Genomic DNA, 17,933 nt, shown 5'->3' with positions numbered 1-17,933 from the left:
TGATGCAGCTGATTCCTCTGCGCAAATGCATGATGTGGGACGAATCGAAGGGAGCCCGTGGTTGCAAATGAAATTGCTTCGTCAATTTTTGAAATGGGCTGACCACACAATTCCTGGTAGTCAAATAGAGGAGATCACTCTTTGGACCGACAATTGCTATGGTCAAACAACAAAAATTTAATTATTGTTAATGTGCTATTTTTGGATACTGCATACCTACCCTCAAATAAAGACCATAACACAGAAGTTTTTACTGAAAGGGCACACCCCATATGGGAGGCAGACGGTGTTCACGCAATGATCGAAAAGAAAAAGGAAGAAACTCTCTAATTTGGCCATCTTAAACACCATGGGACTGGCAACAGCTAGTTAGGCACACATCAAGTAAATACATAGTGCACAATATGGAACTTCAAGATTTTAAAAACTTGAAAATGCTGTTATGATAAAAAACAGTCAGATAATCCTCCTTTTGTCAATAGAAAAAAGAATGTTAACAATGAGCCTGTTCTATTGTCAAACATTGTGTTATGTTACAAAGTGAAACAAGAACACATTGGAAAGCTATTTTATAAGACTGATTTCAATGATCAAATGCATGAGGTGGACCTCAAAAGGTGCCGAAGACTAAAAGTAACGTTTCCAGCACATTTAAATCAAGTCTCAGCAAGCCCATTACCAATCACGAAGCAAAAGTACAATGACTTAATAGCACTATTGCCTTTTATTCCATCTGTTTGCCATGATTTTTATAAAAATTTAAAACATAGCAATGCAGCCACAAACGATTACCCCAAGAAGATGATGATGATATGGAGCCTCTATAACAATGTTGGGACTTATCTTCTTAACTTTACTTAATTGTTGTAACATTAGGTTTCCAATAAAACAATAGTTTTTTAATTAATTTTGAAAGTTGTGTTTGTTTTGTTTATTTCTTCATAAACCCCTAACATGCAATGTCATATTTTTAACAAAGTTGTCAGAGGTAAACAACACTATGTCCAACAATACCTTTTTTAAAAAAAAAATTTTAAAATGAAAGGTAAAATTTTCATGTATGTAACTTTTTATAGAAATGAAAAGGATTATACAAAATACCAATTTAATAACATAATATAGGTTAAATATTAAAAACATTTGAGTAATTGCTGATTACAAATTGAAAAAATCTTAAAACTGCTCTCCTGAAAAATTAGAAAAAAGGACATAGTGTCCTTTACCTCCGAGGTACAGTTTTATAATTCTAAGTTCTTTCTTATATTCGTTTTGGACATGTAGATAAGGGAACTAATCGTCTGTCCTTTTTGCCCATTTTAGTAGAATTTTGTTTACAAACCATGAATATCACTACAACTTGTAAGTAAATAAATCAGTATTTACTGATAATGTAGTTAGGAGATAGAAAGGGCTGGTGGAAAAGACGTTTCCAACTCAAATCATGTGAAGTCTGTTTGTCAGGTCCCTGGCCGTGGCCACGCAAATCGCGACTGTAAACAAAGAAGGCATACACTATGTACCTGTGGTGGCATGATTGAACAAGAGATTAAACCCAGCATTATAAGAGCAGAACCTAATTACTTGACAATTTGTTGTTTAATGTCAAAGCTTTTGTATTAGAGTTTTATTCTTAATACATTCTAATTCTGTCACCACACGAAATTATGGATGTCAAATCACACCAAAGATTTAATAACAGAACATTTATAAATCAAAACACATAATGTGAAATTCAACATCAAAGAAAGAAAAGCAACCCAATTCACAACTTAAATATTATTTACACCATAGTAGGCAAGCATCCCATCACCATGTGTGTATCACTATTTGTTTTTGTGTAGTTAGTAGGGTTTCAGGCATTAAATGTCCCATGCTTTTATACATACTTAACCTATTGTATTGTACTTAACAGAAGAAGACACTAGTTCTCGAAATGTTTCACTTAATCATGATCAGTGTCTACAATCTTGTTATAATATAAATTAAAAATATTATTTTCTTTATTTTTGCTGTAGTTTATGTTGAACAAATGTTTGAATTTGTCAGTTTATAATACATATTTAATTAATGTGTTTCAGAATCGAGGAGATCGAGGCATTCAAGGAAAATAAAAGTTTCACTTAAAAAACTAAAATTACTAGACAATTCACAAAATTATAGAATATTTAATAAATTATGTTAATTTGTATTATGCTGAACAAAATATTATTTTATGTCTTATTTTACTTGGATATTATACACAGGTTACTACAGAATGAAGATTTTGTGAATGTTGTTAATTCTTATTAACCTAAATAAAGAAATTTATTTTCGTAAAATTTAGTTTCTTTTCTGCCATTCTAGCACCTACAACCCATTTTTATTTATCTTAATCTTATAGGTTAACTCATGCATTTACGGAGAGCTTTCAAAAGTCTATTAAATTGCAGCGCTTTCACTGAATTTCTATCTATAGTAATAGATGTATTTGTCAATACTTTGGCTATAAAAATTTCTGGAAACATTTTTTATAATGTTTGTGTGGTCGAAGCAAGCACAGTTACCAAAGATCTGCACAACTGGATGGCCACCACTTATCAAGGGAAAGAAATTGTTGGCAAGCAAAATCATTAATGCAGTGGTTAATAGCTCCAGAAAGAGCCAAAATCTGATCTAACTCCAAGTTTAATGGTTTCCGTTGGCAGCAGGCAGTAACCACTTTTGATGCAACTGGTAACATAGCACATCTCCGCTCAACAACAAATTGAGCACGTAACTCTGCTGCTATTCTATGATCGGTACTTGGTTATCATCAACCCCTACCACTGATAATATAATTCTATACAATTTAATCTCTTGCACTGAAATAAATGTACAGCCTATTAAAAATAAGCAAGACAGATGAAATATTTGTTTAAGTTACTTTAACATTCCAATTATTGATCTATTCACATTTAAAGGGCATTGTTTGGCCACAGACTAATTTCTTTTATATGTTTCTAGAAATTGTACATTTGAAAGTTATGCAGTTCTCAACCTACTAAACTATAATCAACCTAGGTTTGTGGCCACCATTACGTTTAAGAACTCTAATATTTTATTCATACCTGGACAATTGGAACGACATTTGATAACAAATCGTTCTACTTTGAAAGACAAGTCTACTTCCTTTTTCATTACTAAGAAAGACGGTCTTGAAACTCGACTCAGCTGGAGGTTTCTAATAGTTTCCTACAAAATTGTCTTCTTGCTGGTGGTAAAAGCCAAGACGCCTCATACAATTGGTGAGTTACTCATGAAACCTTATATATTACCTGCCTGTAGTACTATACTCGAAAAACAAAATTGGTGTGAAGTTGCACAAATTTGTGCAACTTGTGCATGTCAAACGATGCAGTAAAACGTAGAATTGATCACATGCTCTCGATTTAAAATATCAAGTGGTTCAAAAATTAAAAAGCTCTACATTCTTTTCTTTATAATGTGATGGAATAACCTACATTTAAAGACATGGACAATTACATGTTTTGTATAGCTTTTGTAATGAAAGTTTTTTGTGTAATTCATGTTCTGCATGTATGGTATATATACGAGAACTGTCATCTCTAGTTTCGTTTGCAATGATCAGTCTGTACAACTTCATATATTGTTTTTTAGGATGTATTTACAAAGTTTATAAAACTACTTATTAACAAAATTTAAATTCCAGAAAGTTATGTTATGAAGCTTTGCTGGCTGAAAGAAAATGTTCCTTGCTCTATTCAGGGAAAGGCAAGTTCAAGTCGTAGTAGGTCCGAAAAAAGTTTTGAATGTCTATCTGACCTCTCTAAAAGATGAAAAGCTCATTTAATCAATGAAAAATATTCCATTTTGGAATTACAATATGCTCTTGTGTACAATTTTTATACATCAGGCAAGAAGTCAATAGCAGATGAATTTTATAAACTACTGTCTAACAGATGACAGTATCTACAATTCATCTGAATTCACAGATAGTGTAGATACGAAAATAGATGATCATACGTGTGCAAAGTTGTCCAAGAAGGAAGCCCTGGCATTATGTACTGACACTAATTTGTCGAAGCATTAGTATTAGAAGTTTTATTTTAATCAAAAGCTGTGATGTATTTCTATCATATAATACAAATTGGGAAGCAATAACAGATACCTACCAGTTTTAATATCTGAAGTCGGAGCAGTAGTAAATTTGCAGGATTTAGTAGATTTTACAACTGAGAGAATGTTTAAAACTTCTTAGCACAACTAACAATCTTCCTTCTGAAAGTGTCATTTCTTTAATGGAAGTGGTGGCGGTGGGACGGATCATTTGGACACAGCTGATACATACAAAATTTCATTGTATTAGATAAAAGTGTGATAACGGTGTCATTGGTCCCTTTGTGGCTTTCTGCACACACACTGCTTCCCCTTTATCTTGTGAAGACAATTCATATTGGAACAACCTTCACCCCTCATCTATAAGTCTTTGCAGACCCCTAAAATTTGAGTTTGCTGAAGAAACACCTAATCAAATTTTGAATAAAGCCATGAATGTTCAAGAAGAAATTAAACATTCAAAATCAATTTCAGTATTTATTTTAAATGTAAAGTTTGAAGTTTACCACAATCTCCTGCTTACCATGATTGATAGTATGTTCGGCAGCCGTAACTGAGACTCCTTCCCCTGTTTCTTGTAATATTTGTAGAGCTAAACCATCAGAAATGAATGAACAAAATATAACTTGTTCTACAATAAATCTTAATGAATGGGGTATTAATAATTATGAAATGTCTATACTCCCAACAGTGGATCCGATTTATGGAGTGTGTACTCCATATTTCTTATAGACTAGAATTCAAAAGTTGGTGTGTCACCAAACCTGAGAGAAAGGAAATTATGGCTATCAGGAAACTAATCATACAGCAAGAGCTTGGAATAAATGTCAATATTCCCAAACTAGGAGCAGAAACGAGTAATGATGGAAAGACTGCTAGTCGATATTTTCGAAATTAGAAAAAAGTTTTGGACATTACTGGGGTCGACAAGAACATCATTGACTTTATGTAATACTCCAAGATATTACTTGTAGTTTATTTTTATATTCTGTACAATTTCATAAATAAGTATTATTCTGTTGACACTGAAAAAATGTTTGTATGGTTGCTATTACATACCTACTTCACATGATTCATGGGCAATAGCTAATCTAGTTCACCATTTTGCCGACCAGTTGGATGTCTGAAGGAGTTCATGAGGTGAGAAACAAAGGCTTTAAGCGCTTCAGGTTGTACAGCACTAAAAAGTATACACTCACGCATTTCAAGGGTTGAAGATGTGATCCATAACCTATTTATATCTTCGTACCCATTGACTTATGCAACTGCAGCTCAGCACTAACTGACTACTTGGACTTGACAGTGACAAATTTTGTAGCAGGGAAAATTTGCAATCGTCTACTGTACACCTGCCTGTGTAGTGGTCATGTGTGAGATTGGAGGTTGAAAAATAGTAATAGACTTCTCAAGAAACTCAGTCCCTACCTAGCAAACATGTACAAAATAGGAAACTGTCAATATTGAGGTCAAGTCTCTCTTCCCCCTCTTTGAATCAATGCTATGGTATGGAGTGGGGGTTTGGAGAATAGCTGCTATGAGACATAAAAGTACAGTTGAAAACCTACAAGGAAGATGTCTAATAATAATAATATTAATCAGATTTTTAGAACTTAATGTGAGAAAATACTAACCTCTAAACGTCTTTTACGTGTTCAATAAATTAGTACTTTTGAAGTTTCAAATAGAGTAAAGATTGAAAAAATAGCCAGCACTGAAAGTAAAATTAAGGCTGAGTACACAATTCCATTCTATTGTAACATCATTGTCAAAAGAATTTGATGTAACAAAATTCAACATTTTTAAAATAAAGTTAATGGTGTGGCTATCCTCACTCCATTCAAATACGTTTTGAATATTTTAAATCAAACTCTCACAAACATTTTTATACACACACAGCTATTTTATTAAACAACTTGCTGTTACCCATGGCTTCGCACGCAATCTTTAGAACCGAAGTCCTTACATTACTTAGTTAGCAACTTATGATGTAATATGATGGAGTTCTATGAAAATTTTAAAACGTAAGTAGGCATACATCAGGTAGATATTATTTAATATTTAAGTTCATGGTAAATAGTATCAGAGTTTAATTTAATTAATATATTATGTTTTGCACGTGGAAGAGCATTTCTGGTTCAAATAATTATATTTCCAATGTCACAGCTGAGCCTGCCTTGTTACCCCGATCAAGAAAATACAATACACAGGTCTCAAAAACTTACTTCGGTCAAAAAGCGTCTATTTCTAGTTTATCACATACATATTTCAGGTCTAAGATATTTCCAGTACCATTTTAGAGTTTGCCTTGTCCTGTCGAAGAAAAAAAAGTATACTTAGTATAGGGCCGAGAACCCTACTTATATTAAACAGTACATACTGCAGACCGTTTAAATTTACTTACTATGTCACAATTTAGCTTGCAATATTGCCTCGGATCAAAATACTATATAGTTCGATTATGCAGTTCTTGGAAATCTACTTTGGTCAAAATCATCTACTATGTGCTTCTGTAATATACTTTGCGTCTCAAACATTTCCAGGGACATAGTTGGGTTTGCCTTTTTGTTCTGATGAAGAAAATATACATATAAGTAGGACTGAGAAGCCTATTACGGCCTAGGGAGAAATACTTATTAAGGTTACGCAACATTTCATCAAATTTAAATGTAACAGATGTTTAGTGCCAGTTTAATTTGGATTATGAAATGCAAGAACTACATTTTTTCTGAATTTCAAAAATTCCAGGTAACTTTTCTTATATTTTGCTTCATAAAAACCTTCCATGGATTTCAATGAACATTTTACAAAAGGAATTAACCGAAGTGGTCCAGGCGTTGTTGAGTTATGTGCTTACCAACACATATTTATAAGATCTTAGTAAAGTTGTCCAGATCAAACAATTTTTTAACATTATACTACAGACTACTAATTCTAAATTTTTGTTGAAAAGCTGTAAAATAGGATTTTACACTATAATGTTTAGAGTATGAGTTCCTAATATATAATATAGAATTTTTGTTGACATTTATAATGCCACAGGTATATAGTTTATTTCAATCCCCACCTTTAGTCACAGAGTGTTAATTTAGTGCTCTTAGTATTTGTTTTAAATATATTATGTTACTTGTGGATCCTGTCGATAATTTGTGCTAACCTGGCATGGCCGTGCATTTGTGAATTTTTAAGTCTAAATAAATAAAATCCAAAAATGAAACCATGAGCCACCTGGTAACTTATACAGTATAACATATAACTATTGGAAGCTCACTTTCATAAACACAGTGAGATGTTGATTCTTTGAAGAACAAGATCCTATCATGTATTAATTTTTATTCATCCTCAAAAAGGAATTGATTGGCAAAGGTAAGTATTCCTCTTACCCTATCAAAACTCGGGTTAAAATCTTGATTTTGTCTTTTTTGTTCTACTAAAAGTTATTTCAGTATAACAATAAAAAACACATCTGCTTTTGCATACATTTTATTATTCAACAAAAAATATACATCACCTTAAAATATACAACTGCAATATATACAGAAAGCTGTAATGTTTCAGCGATTATAATTATTTCATGATCTTCTGTACAGTAGATGTGACTTTTATGTTTGTGAGGCCTGAGTGTTGGTAAGAAATCATATCTCAAAGACCTAATACACAATTTCAATACTGTATAAATGCATGTAAATTTATACAAATAAACTTCTTATTGAAGGATTAGTCCATTATCATAACAAATAATAATTATGAACGGGTCACATAAATTTAAACTGTTTATAAGTAGGTATTGTTTCTTATTTAACATGGATTAGGTAAGATTCTGGGACAGCAAGCAAGAAATATACAGGAAATGACAGCTTCACAAGGTTTAAACATAAAATTACACTAGGATAACATTAAATATAAAATTTGAAAGAAGATACTATAAAAGTGATTACAATATTTAATTTGTTTACCAATTTTAATGTTTGTGTTTAGAGGCTTTCCTTAAAATTTGGTGAGAATAGAAGGCCAATAACACAAGGTAGAAACTGTGACTTGAATTTGATTTATTATTGCTGTAAAAGAAAATACACAATTTTCCAATAATTTTATAATATTGTACAAAGCATTTCCTTATCAAAGATGCTGATGGAATCTTTTAGGCCTTGGCAATACAATTGAAATGATTGGCCATTTGGGTCTTTTCTTTTACAGCAATTATCTGTTTTCCAACAAGAAAAGTTCCTCCTTCAAGGTGACAGCTGTTACACATCAAACAGGAAATTGGGTTGTATGAAAATGATTACTGAATTTGGGTGAAGACCAAATTCGAAGGAAGGTTAAGGAATGTAAACCTGGTGAGGTAATACATTGAAGGGAAATGTTTGTCACATGTTTCAGACCTAGCCATGTCTGTGACCACTTATGCGTTTACCGAGGCATTATATTAGCCAGAGCAGTGTTTAGCTGTACTACAACAAGCAGAACCTTGGTCAGTATTTAGACCTAACCTCTGTAAATGCATGAACAGTCACAGATACCAAAAGCCAAAATATTCTGATCCCAAAAACCTTCAACCCACAAGCGTGAAACTTGCGAATCAAATCTTATGACCTCTTAATCCTAATATCACACAGACAAAACCTTCTGCAGATACACAATCAATAAACATTTTTATATGGACCATTTTCCTCTTGAAGTGTTTGTGTGCAACACTAACTTTGTCTTATTTACTTTCCTCTCCCACTTTGTCTTAAGTAAACTTATAGTAATGGCAAAATATCAATATACTGTGACTTTACCACGCAACTACAGTGAACAATTCTATTATGTAACAAAGTTATCCCTGAAAATTTTTTAATTACTTTGTACACCACTTGGAGATCTTGGGATGGTGTTAATATATTAATATTGTAAGGCTTACATTTCCAATCCTAAAACATTGAAATATCATAATTTTATCCTTTAAGGCTTAATCAAGCTTTATTCTGCCATTATACTTCCTTTTCATATCTTTTGCAACACCACTGTTGGTATTTTGAACATAAAAACTGGAACAATTAAACCAAACCATTTAAACTAACAATTGTACATAATTTGCATATTTTAAAAGTAACATTTAACGTATATGTTTACTACATTCTACACAAATCCCATCCATCTGGTTATGTTTGACTTTAAATACATGGCTTTATCTATATGTGAAAGTATTTGTACAAGAATTATAACAATAATTTTTAAATTATTACAATGTATCTTTAAACTATTTAACAAATTTTTTAATTTAAAATAATTTGCCCTATCATTAAATGGTTTCTAAAATTATATTTTGGACACAAATTATAATATAATTAATAAGTAAATTGTTCTTTTTACTAAATTAATAATACATTTGCAAGCCTAATTTAATTTAAATTTAGTCTTGTTTTATCTAAAACAAAATTTTAACAAAAGAAATAGAAAGGTCAAATGCAAAATATACTTACATTTTAGGTAAAAATGTTAATTAAAAGCCTTAAATTTATTTCTTATATTGAGCCATTATTATTATTATTGGGGATGGACAAATTGAAGATTTTGTGGTGCTATTTGATTTTTTTCTTCATTGCTACTCACAATTGAATTACAGACTTATATTGAACAAGAAAATATTTTTATTTTCTTCTTAGTTTTATACATACAGCAATCCACAATCACCTTATGACAACTTAAATCAGAATGAGGAAATGGGAATGTGTTGGAAATCAGTTTTTAATGCCACTTGATTCTAATTATTATTAATTATGGATATCTCATAGAATTATTTGTAACAGTTTGAATATTTTGCCTCAAAATAAAAATTGTCGTGAAGTAATTTACTATATTAGAGATGATTATCAAGATAAATAATTTGATCTACTGCTTACTCCTCCAATCTTTCTGTGAGCTATTCCTTGGCATTTCATATGTGATCCCTATAAATTTAAACAAGCATTAATAAAGAAAAAAGATAGAGAAAAATTAACGAGCCCAGCAAGTTTTGTGCATTCTGTAGTTAATTACTGTAAACCTATTAATCTAAGCACAATTTCTACTATTCTTATGGCTCAGCATTTCCTTTCAGTTCTCCAACATGATTTTTAATGAAATATTGATAGTTAAAAATAATAATTATGACAATTGTTTATCTATTTGCGATTCAAGACATTTAAGATATTGAGTGTGAGACGCCCAATTTTTTAATTTTGTCTATTAGGAACATGCAATAACTAATTGAGGCACCCTTTGTGATGAAGTGAATCATTAAAACATTTTTTCTCTTATTACATTTATATCCAATATTACTATACTTCCTATATATCCAAAAAGCTCATGTCAACAGCATGATAAATCTGTATTGCACATTCATTGCAATACCACCACCAACCAACTAGTCCTAGACAGAACTAACCACATCTGATTCCTAGTTTTCATTAATTACTGATTAGAAAGAGGCCATAATGTTTCTTCTAAATTTGCTACACATTGCAAAATTAATTACGGTACAGTACTTTGGTTTTATTTAATTAAGATAAGTATGTGGTAGTTCCTCTAACAATACTGAAACAAAAAACAATTATTCAATGCACTTATATATTTTTTAAATACATAATTTAATTAATACGCCTTTCCAATGCTAAATAAACAATGTATGATACAATCTATCAAGTGGCAAGAAGCAGAGAAAACAGGATATTAAATACGCTATGGATGAAGCGTCTTAAAACAGTGTTTATGTTTTTCTTGTACAAACTGTTGGAATTTAAATACTAGAATTTACAACTGGAAAATGGACTTATAAATAAATAAAACAATATCAATATTTTAATGTAATATGTGTTAGATAGAAAAAGGTGAAAATAATTTTTAGAACATTGTACATCAAAACAATATTGATTTTTTAGCTCATTTATACACTTGTAGACAATTTACAACAAAATAAATTCTGTAATCTTAATGTAGTGAGTGCCCTAGTTAAAACTGTTGGATCTCAATTAATTGTAATACGTTATGTAATCTTTATCCTACATAATTATAAACTTAGTTGTACTTTAACTGTAGCAATTAATTGCTAAGGAACTTTAAAAGTACTATAGAAAAATAAGAATTTGCAATAAAACAGTTTTAATTACTAAAATTTTAATAATTATTGTAATCTATTGACATTGATAATATGTGTGATTAGTACAGAAATATATGTAATTTCTCATTCCTAAAATACCTTAAAAAAGTATATACAAATAACTATACGTGAAACATAAATAATATGCAACATAACTAAACATCTGTCCACTCTTCCCTCTCTACAAATCACACAAACAAATTGGTTTGTAATCATGTGATAACGTAATGATTATTTACTATCTCCTACATAATAATAATAATCCAATAAATACGAGTTATCAATAACAAGTTTTTTGTAAAAAAAGAGGTAATCATCACAAGACCTTTACTGTACACAATTGGTTCTTAACCTCATTTACATATTCTTTGTACAACAAAGAATATTTAAAATAAATAAAAAAGAGAACAATTATAAGACTACAATGCGGATCACAAATGTTATTTTTAAAATTAGGACTAAATTATTGATAATGTTCTGATTAAATAGAATGGAAAACAATAAAAATGATCGTCATCAATAATTCGTAGAAAAATAAAAACTACACTAAAAACAAATTTATAATGATTTTGTTTACTTTTTATCACTATTATGTACGATTTTATACAAAAGAGAAATGAAATCATCAGTATTACAGAGCTGAAAACAAAAATAAATTTGTTGGTCTGTCTAGGGTAAACTATGACACTGTACATCTATACACTGGGGTCACTACGTATTTGGGCCTGGGGGTCTTCTGTCATAGTCTCTATTGCGGTTGCGGTATCAGGACCCCGTTCCTTGCTGCTATCCCGCCGCCAGTCTCCTCCAAAATTAGAAGGTCCAGGGTACCGTTCCCTCGGATACATGGCTCCCCCGCCTTGCTCATATCCAGGACCGTAGTGGTTCCCCATAGCCGGGATTCATCCCTTGATGAAACCTGAGGAAGATACATTTTTTGATCAGTGTTGCAGGCATAAACACAGTTTCAAGGAAGCAAAAAAAAAGAGTACATCTGTTGGCCCTTTTGTGTTTTATAAATAATTTTCAAGCACTAATTGAGTCGCTTCCATGACATTTACATATGATTTTATTGTGATTATAGCAATAATGATTAAATATGCAACATCTGACTAGTACTAATATGTACAAATACTTGACATAGTTTTTCTTCTCATTAAATATATCTCGACATAACTACTGAGCCCAAGCCAGAAAATTGAGAACAAATCAATGATTTCAGTTGTAAATAAAAATTACTGTTCACAGTATGATGGACTTTGTGCATTGTAAATACCCTAGAATGCTAAATTTCATCTATAGACAATAGACAAAAGTCTTTATTCATAATTGTAGAGATCAGAATGGTGTCACAATAAAATATAGAATCTAGACATAGTGCAACTGATATAAGCATTAATTGTTACAAAATATTTTTAATAAATAAATTTATATGCTTAGAATATATTAAGAGCACTAATAAAAAATGTTGATCATAAATTGATGCGGGGTGGCTACAAAATCACACAATAATGTTTAGCAGAATAGCATAGTGTGTTGCACAAACTGTGCAATTTGTGTAAACGACAACAATTACTTGCTAACTTGTATTTTTGTGGGTTTTATTTATTGTAACTATATTTTACATTAATCCCACAAAACTGAATGTGTCTCATACTAACTGGTAACCAATACGAGATAACCAGCCATTGGTATTCCCAGGACTTCCTACTGGTCTTTGGTCATACAAAGCAAAACCTAATAAATGCTATGTTATTCATGGTTGTTAATTCTTTTAATAACTTCTTTATAATGTGAGTGAATGTTTTACCTGCCTTACAATAAAATTAAATGTAACTTAGTTGGGATTTTATAAAACAATTCAAAATTTAATACACCACCAAATTTGATAGAGTAACATTAGAGACCTGTAGTTTGTTTCCGTTCTTCTTCTTTTTAATATATTTTATAAATGAAGCATCACTTGCTAGGGGTTCTATTAAAAGTTTTGAATTATCCCCAAAATACTCCATTTTAGGGAAAGGCCAGAAATGGTCAAACATAAAAAACTCCTTAGTAGGTCATATAAACATCCCGTATTTAAATCACTCTGTCTCTATTCGGAAGAAAGTTAATAGTGGTGGGGGGGGGGGAGGGGGAGACCGACTTTTAAGACACCCAGCATATTTATATATACATATATAAATTATACATTTGGAAAAGTTTATAAGTTACATCATGAATAAAGTTCAATATGAATTACCTGACTCATATACATAAACACTATATATGATCCTGTCGGGTGGCAGGCAGATTTTTTTTGTGGAAAGCAAGCATTTTATAAAAAATTTACAAAAATACTGTTTGTAATTGAATATAGTCATATAATTATATAAATAACAGATAAAATTATAAGATTAAATAAATGTGAAGTAAGTTATAACAACAAAATTTTACTTTTGGTCTCAATATTTTTGACAAATATGTTGCTAAATCATAAAATGTGCAATAAATATAAATCTTAGATTCAGTGGAATATGTTTTTGGAAATTTTTATAAAAGAAATTCCAAAAACATAAGATTTACATGTTGTATTTGTAATAAATAATTGGTTAGAAAAGAAAAACCAAACATATATTAAAGGTTTTGAGAGTGCATAATATTTGGAATGCACTGTGAAAAATATAAATGAAGCAATAAAGAAATAAATATCAATAATAAACATGATTTGATAACGTGATGCCAGATAGGCCTAGAAATTGTAACAAATCAGTCTAATTAAAATTAAATTTTCAAATAGTTCGTGGCAAGATCGGTATTCGGAAATACAATTGTCTAATACAAATGTCTCATTAAATGTAAGATTAAAATAATTAATAAAGAAAAAGATGTCAACTTTACATTGGAATAAATTTGAATTATTAAACTGCAACTAGAAGTTCATGATCTAGACATTAAATTCAAACATCAGTTTGGGTCTAAGGCTAAACTAACGACTTCCAGTCTTGTCAAACCGATTCTAATGGGAGATTGCCGGCCTCTTTCTTAACTTGGTCATTGTAGTGGAAGGACATTGCTCTTTTGTAAGAAGCACAACCTACACATACTAATTCCACACGTTTTAGTTGAATTCAATAATAAATTTAAAGTTGTGAAGTAGTGATTTAAAGTTACAAACTGTGTACAGATATTAGTATGTGACTTCTATTTGTAATAAATGGTAACTTTGTAAAAATATTAAAAACTGGTGAATTTGAACGACACATACCTATTATTTGCGCAAAATAAATCTGATATTCATTAAAGCGCGGTTAACTTTTTAAAATACCCAAAGAATATATTTATGGAGGTGAGTGTACTAGAATATAAAACTGTGCTAGGCCTATATGGATTGACATACAATTTAATTACATACATGGCCACCACACAATACTACGTGGGGTTGTTATTCTCATAACCCATATCCAGACTTTTCACATATAAAGATCAACCTTGGGGGTAATAAATGAATGTGATGATCTACATCTGACACACAATGAACAACAGTGAGCTATTAAATAGCCACTTGACATTTGACCTACATCGTATGACACCACCAATGTGGAGATGTTAACTTAACCTACATCCTGACCTTTAAAAAAATAAAAACTGTGCACTAATTATACTTTTTACATATAAAGATCAACCTTGGGGGTAATAAATGAATGTGATGATCTACATCTGACACACAATGAACAACAGTGAGCTATTAAATAGCCACTTGACATTTGACCTACATCGTATGACACCACCAATGTGGAGATGTTAACTTAACCTACATCCTGACCTTTAAAAAAATAAAAACTGTGCACTAATTATACTTTTTACATATAAAGATCAACCTTGGGGGTAATAAATGAATGTGATGATCTACATCTGACACACAATGAACAACAGTGAGCTATTAAATAGCCACTTGACATTTGACCTACATCGTATGACACCACCAATGTGGAGATGTTAACTTAACCTACATCCTGACCTTTAAAAAAATAAAAACTGTGCACTAATTATACTTTTCACATATAAAGATCAACCTTGGGGGTAATAAATGAATGTGATGATCTACATCTGACACACAATGAACAACAGTGAGCTATTAAATAGCCACTTGACATTTGACCTACATCGTATGACACCACCAATGTGGAGATGTTAACTTAACCTACATCCTGACCTTTAAAAAATAAAAAAACTGTGCACTAATTATACTTTTTACATATAAAGATCAACCTTGGGGGTAATAAATGAATGTGATGATCTACATCTGACACACAATGAACAACAGTGAGCTATTAAATAGCCACTTGACATTTGACCTACATCATATGACACCACCAATGTGGAGATGTTAACTTAACCTACATCCTGACCTTTAAACAAATAAAAACTGTGCACTAATTATACTTTTTACATATCACAACTTTCAATTAAGATTTTTATAATAGAAGCAGACAGATAGGACAAATAAAGAGCAAAGTCTAGATCAGCAGATGTTAGAATTCTTGATTTGAAATGCACATTGTGATTAACTCAAACATTCAATTCTGAAGTCTCTTGCAATAACTAAAGTTTCTGTAAAACCTTCATTAAACTTCACAGAAAATTGGACAAATACTGTGTATATTCTTTTAAATTCATCACAAAATCTCTTAACATGAAAAGAACTAGAACATCAATACAAGTACATCTACAACTCTTTTCTATAGAATAATCACAATAACTGACGATGCAAACTCTTCCACTTTTCGACACTTTATTGGTGAACAGTCTGGGAAATCTATTTTGATCACCCCAGATCCTAATATTTATAATCAGAGACAATGCAAACCTCTATGCTAAATGAAGATAAACCATTAATACTGATTGCAAAACAGTAATGTTACTAATACATGAGATCTAATATGTGTTTGAATTACATTGTACTTTGTCGTTACTCCAGAAAGTCAAATTACAATGCCAGTGAAAATGAGTTTTTTGTTATTGTTAAATACACCAACGAAAAAAAGCATACACATTGGATAATACGAAATGACCTTTAGTAGTAAACAGAATAAAATCAGATTTTCCAAGTCAAAGATTCAGATCCAATCCTCATGAGAACATTTATTTTTGCTGTGATACCGAACAAAAATATATCAATTCCCAGAAATGAGCATCCTCCCAAACTCACCTGGACTTGTCATGCGGTCTTCTGTTTCTGTCTCGTTCCCGGTTGTAACCACTGCCAGGACCCTGCATCCTCTGATAAGGCTCGAACCTGTCCCGGTCTCTTTTGTGGTCAGTGCCATACCTGGGAATAACGTTCCCTTGATAATTTTCTTTAAACATTTTATCGTTTTTAAGCCTTCAACTGGTTCTCTATGATATAAATCTTTTCTTGATCTAACGGTTGACTTCCATACAAAATAAGATACCAGTCATTTAACAATTGTAAGTAATAAGATTAAATGTTACGCTCAACTCAGTTTTTGAGATTCAATTATATTGTGGTCTAAACTGAGACTGAGGATCACATATCAATCACTTCTTTAACTGCTTCATTCATTCATTCATTTATGTATACCTTGAGTATTTGTCTTCTTTGCTGATAGCATGTTCCATGCAACGGAATATAGTTTTATTTGAACTATCACTAAGTCAATTTTAGGGATTATTATTAACACCTTACATTTTGAGACCTTTTCTTTAGCAAGAGAGAGAATTGAATCTAGATAAATCAGAGCACAATAAATTTTTACCTTTAAAATAAATTGCAAATAACTTTTGTCAATGCTAATCGGGCACAATATTTTCACTCAAACCCAATGGGGAATGTTTTGTCAATGTTTTCGTTTGTCAGATGCCAAATGCAAGGTTAGGGGTGTTGTTTATTTTGTGAAATTGATCATAACGGGTGTACAAAACTGTGGGATTCTATTGTTTCTTTATTATAAGACAGTGATTACGAATGTGACTCTGATATCAGTGATAATATGCAAGTGTTGAAGACGTGATTATTATCCCGTGCTCAAAAACTGTTTGCCGATTCACGGTTTGTGTAAGGATAAAGAACTTGAACATCAAGATGAAGGTTATTTTCCAATTGTATAGTATGTTTAATTGATTGTAAAATAATTTCATGTAAAGAGAGTAAAAACTGTAACATGTTTGGTGCTCCTGGCTTATGCAAGCATATCTTAAAGGTGTTGTGCTTGCTTATGCATTGACAGATTTCGTTGTAACAAGTACCATTGGAATTATAATAAAATTGTTCAAATAGTTAGTGTCTAATCAATTTCTAATAACTATAATAGTTTCCTCGTTCTTTGAATTTAAAAATTTTCAACAAATGCCATTTGTTATCAAAGAAAATAACACAATTATTATTAAAAGTTTACCTATAATTAATTCAAACTTATGTGCAAACTTTTGTTTCTTTACCTTAACTAGTTTTAAAGATAATAATAATAATACAAAATGGTAGCGGGGGCTAAACGATACATTTCTCTCTATTTTTATATGACATGTTTTTTTTAAAACGATTAGTACTATAGCTTACAGAAGTTTGTAACACTCTGTATATAAATATAGTTACATAATTAATAATTTTATTACGAATATGGTATTTAGTGCGAGGGTAGTTTTTTCCACCTCCAATCTTACGCCATGACTTTCAGGTCCGTGGTGTGTACAGTATAGTTGATTGTGGATCTTCCCT

At 31.1% G+C, this 17,933-nt stretch overlaps 2 protein-coding genes across 3 annotated transcripts in view; one reads left to right on the top strand and one right to left on the bottom strand.

The window, feature by feature from the left end:
- The window catches only part of LOC124354730 (xaa-Pro dipeptidase), a 163,781-nt gene extending 161,463 nt beyond the window's left edge, over nucleotides 1-2,318 (top strand). For both annotated transcript variants that reach the window (XM_046805389.1, XM_046805388.1), the window contains exon 13: nucleotides 2,079-2,318. In XM_046805389.1, the coding sequence (XP_046661345.1) occupies nucleotides 2,079-2,124 (46 nt within the window). In that variant the 3' untranslated portion in view covers nucleotides 2,125-2,318. The remainder of the gene's footprint in view (nucleotides 1-2,078) is intronic.
- A 5,241-nt stretch (nucleotides 2,319-7,559) lies between these two features.
- LOC124354728 (chromodomain-helicase-DNA-binding protein 1) overlaps nucleotides 7,560-17,933 on the bottom strand; it is a 77,172-nt gene continuing 66,798 nt past the window's right edge. Inside the window, exons 28-29 of the mRNA XM_046805385.1 lie at nucleotides 16,407-16,526; nucleotides 7,560-12,134 (exon numbers count right to left, since the gene is read on the bottom strand). Of these exons, the coding sequence (XP_046661341.1) occupies nucleotides 12,080-12,134; nucleotides 16,407-16,526 (175 nt within the window). The 3' untranslated portion in view covers nucleotides 7,560-12,079. The remainder of the gene's footprint in view (nucleotides 12,135-16,406; nucleotides 16,527-17,933) is intronic.

The sequence above is a fragment of the Homalodisca vitripennis genome, chromosome 2 (genome assembly GCF_021130785.1).
Source record: "Homalodisca vitripennis isolate AUS2020 chromosome 2, UT_GWSS_2.1, whole genome shotgun sequence".
NCBI lineage: Eukaryota > Metazoa > Arthropoda > Insecta > Hemiptera > Cicadellidae > Homalodisca > Homalodisca vitripennis.
The sequence above is the reverse complement of the archived record's forward strand: the minus strand, read 5'-3'. Positions and strand labels throughout refer to the sequence as shown.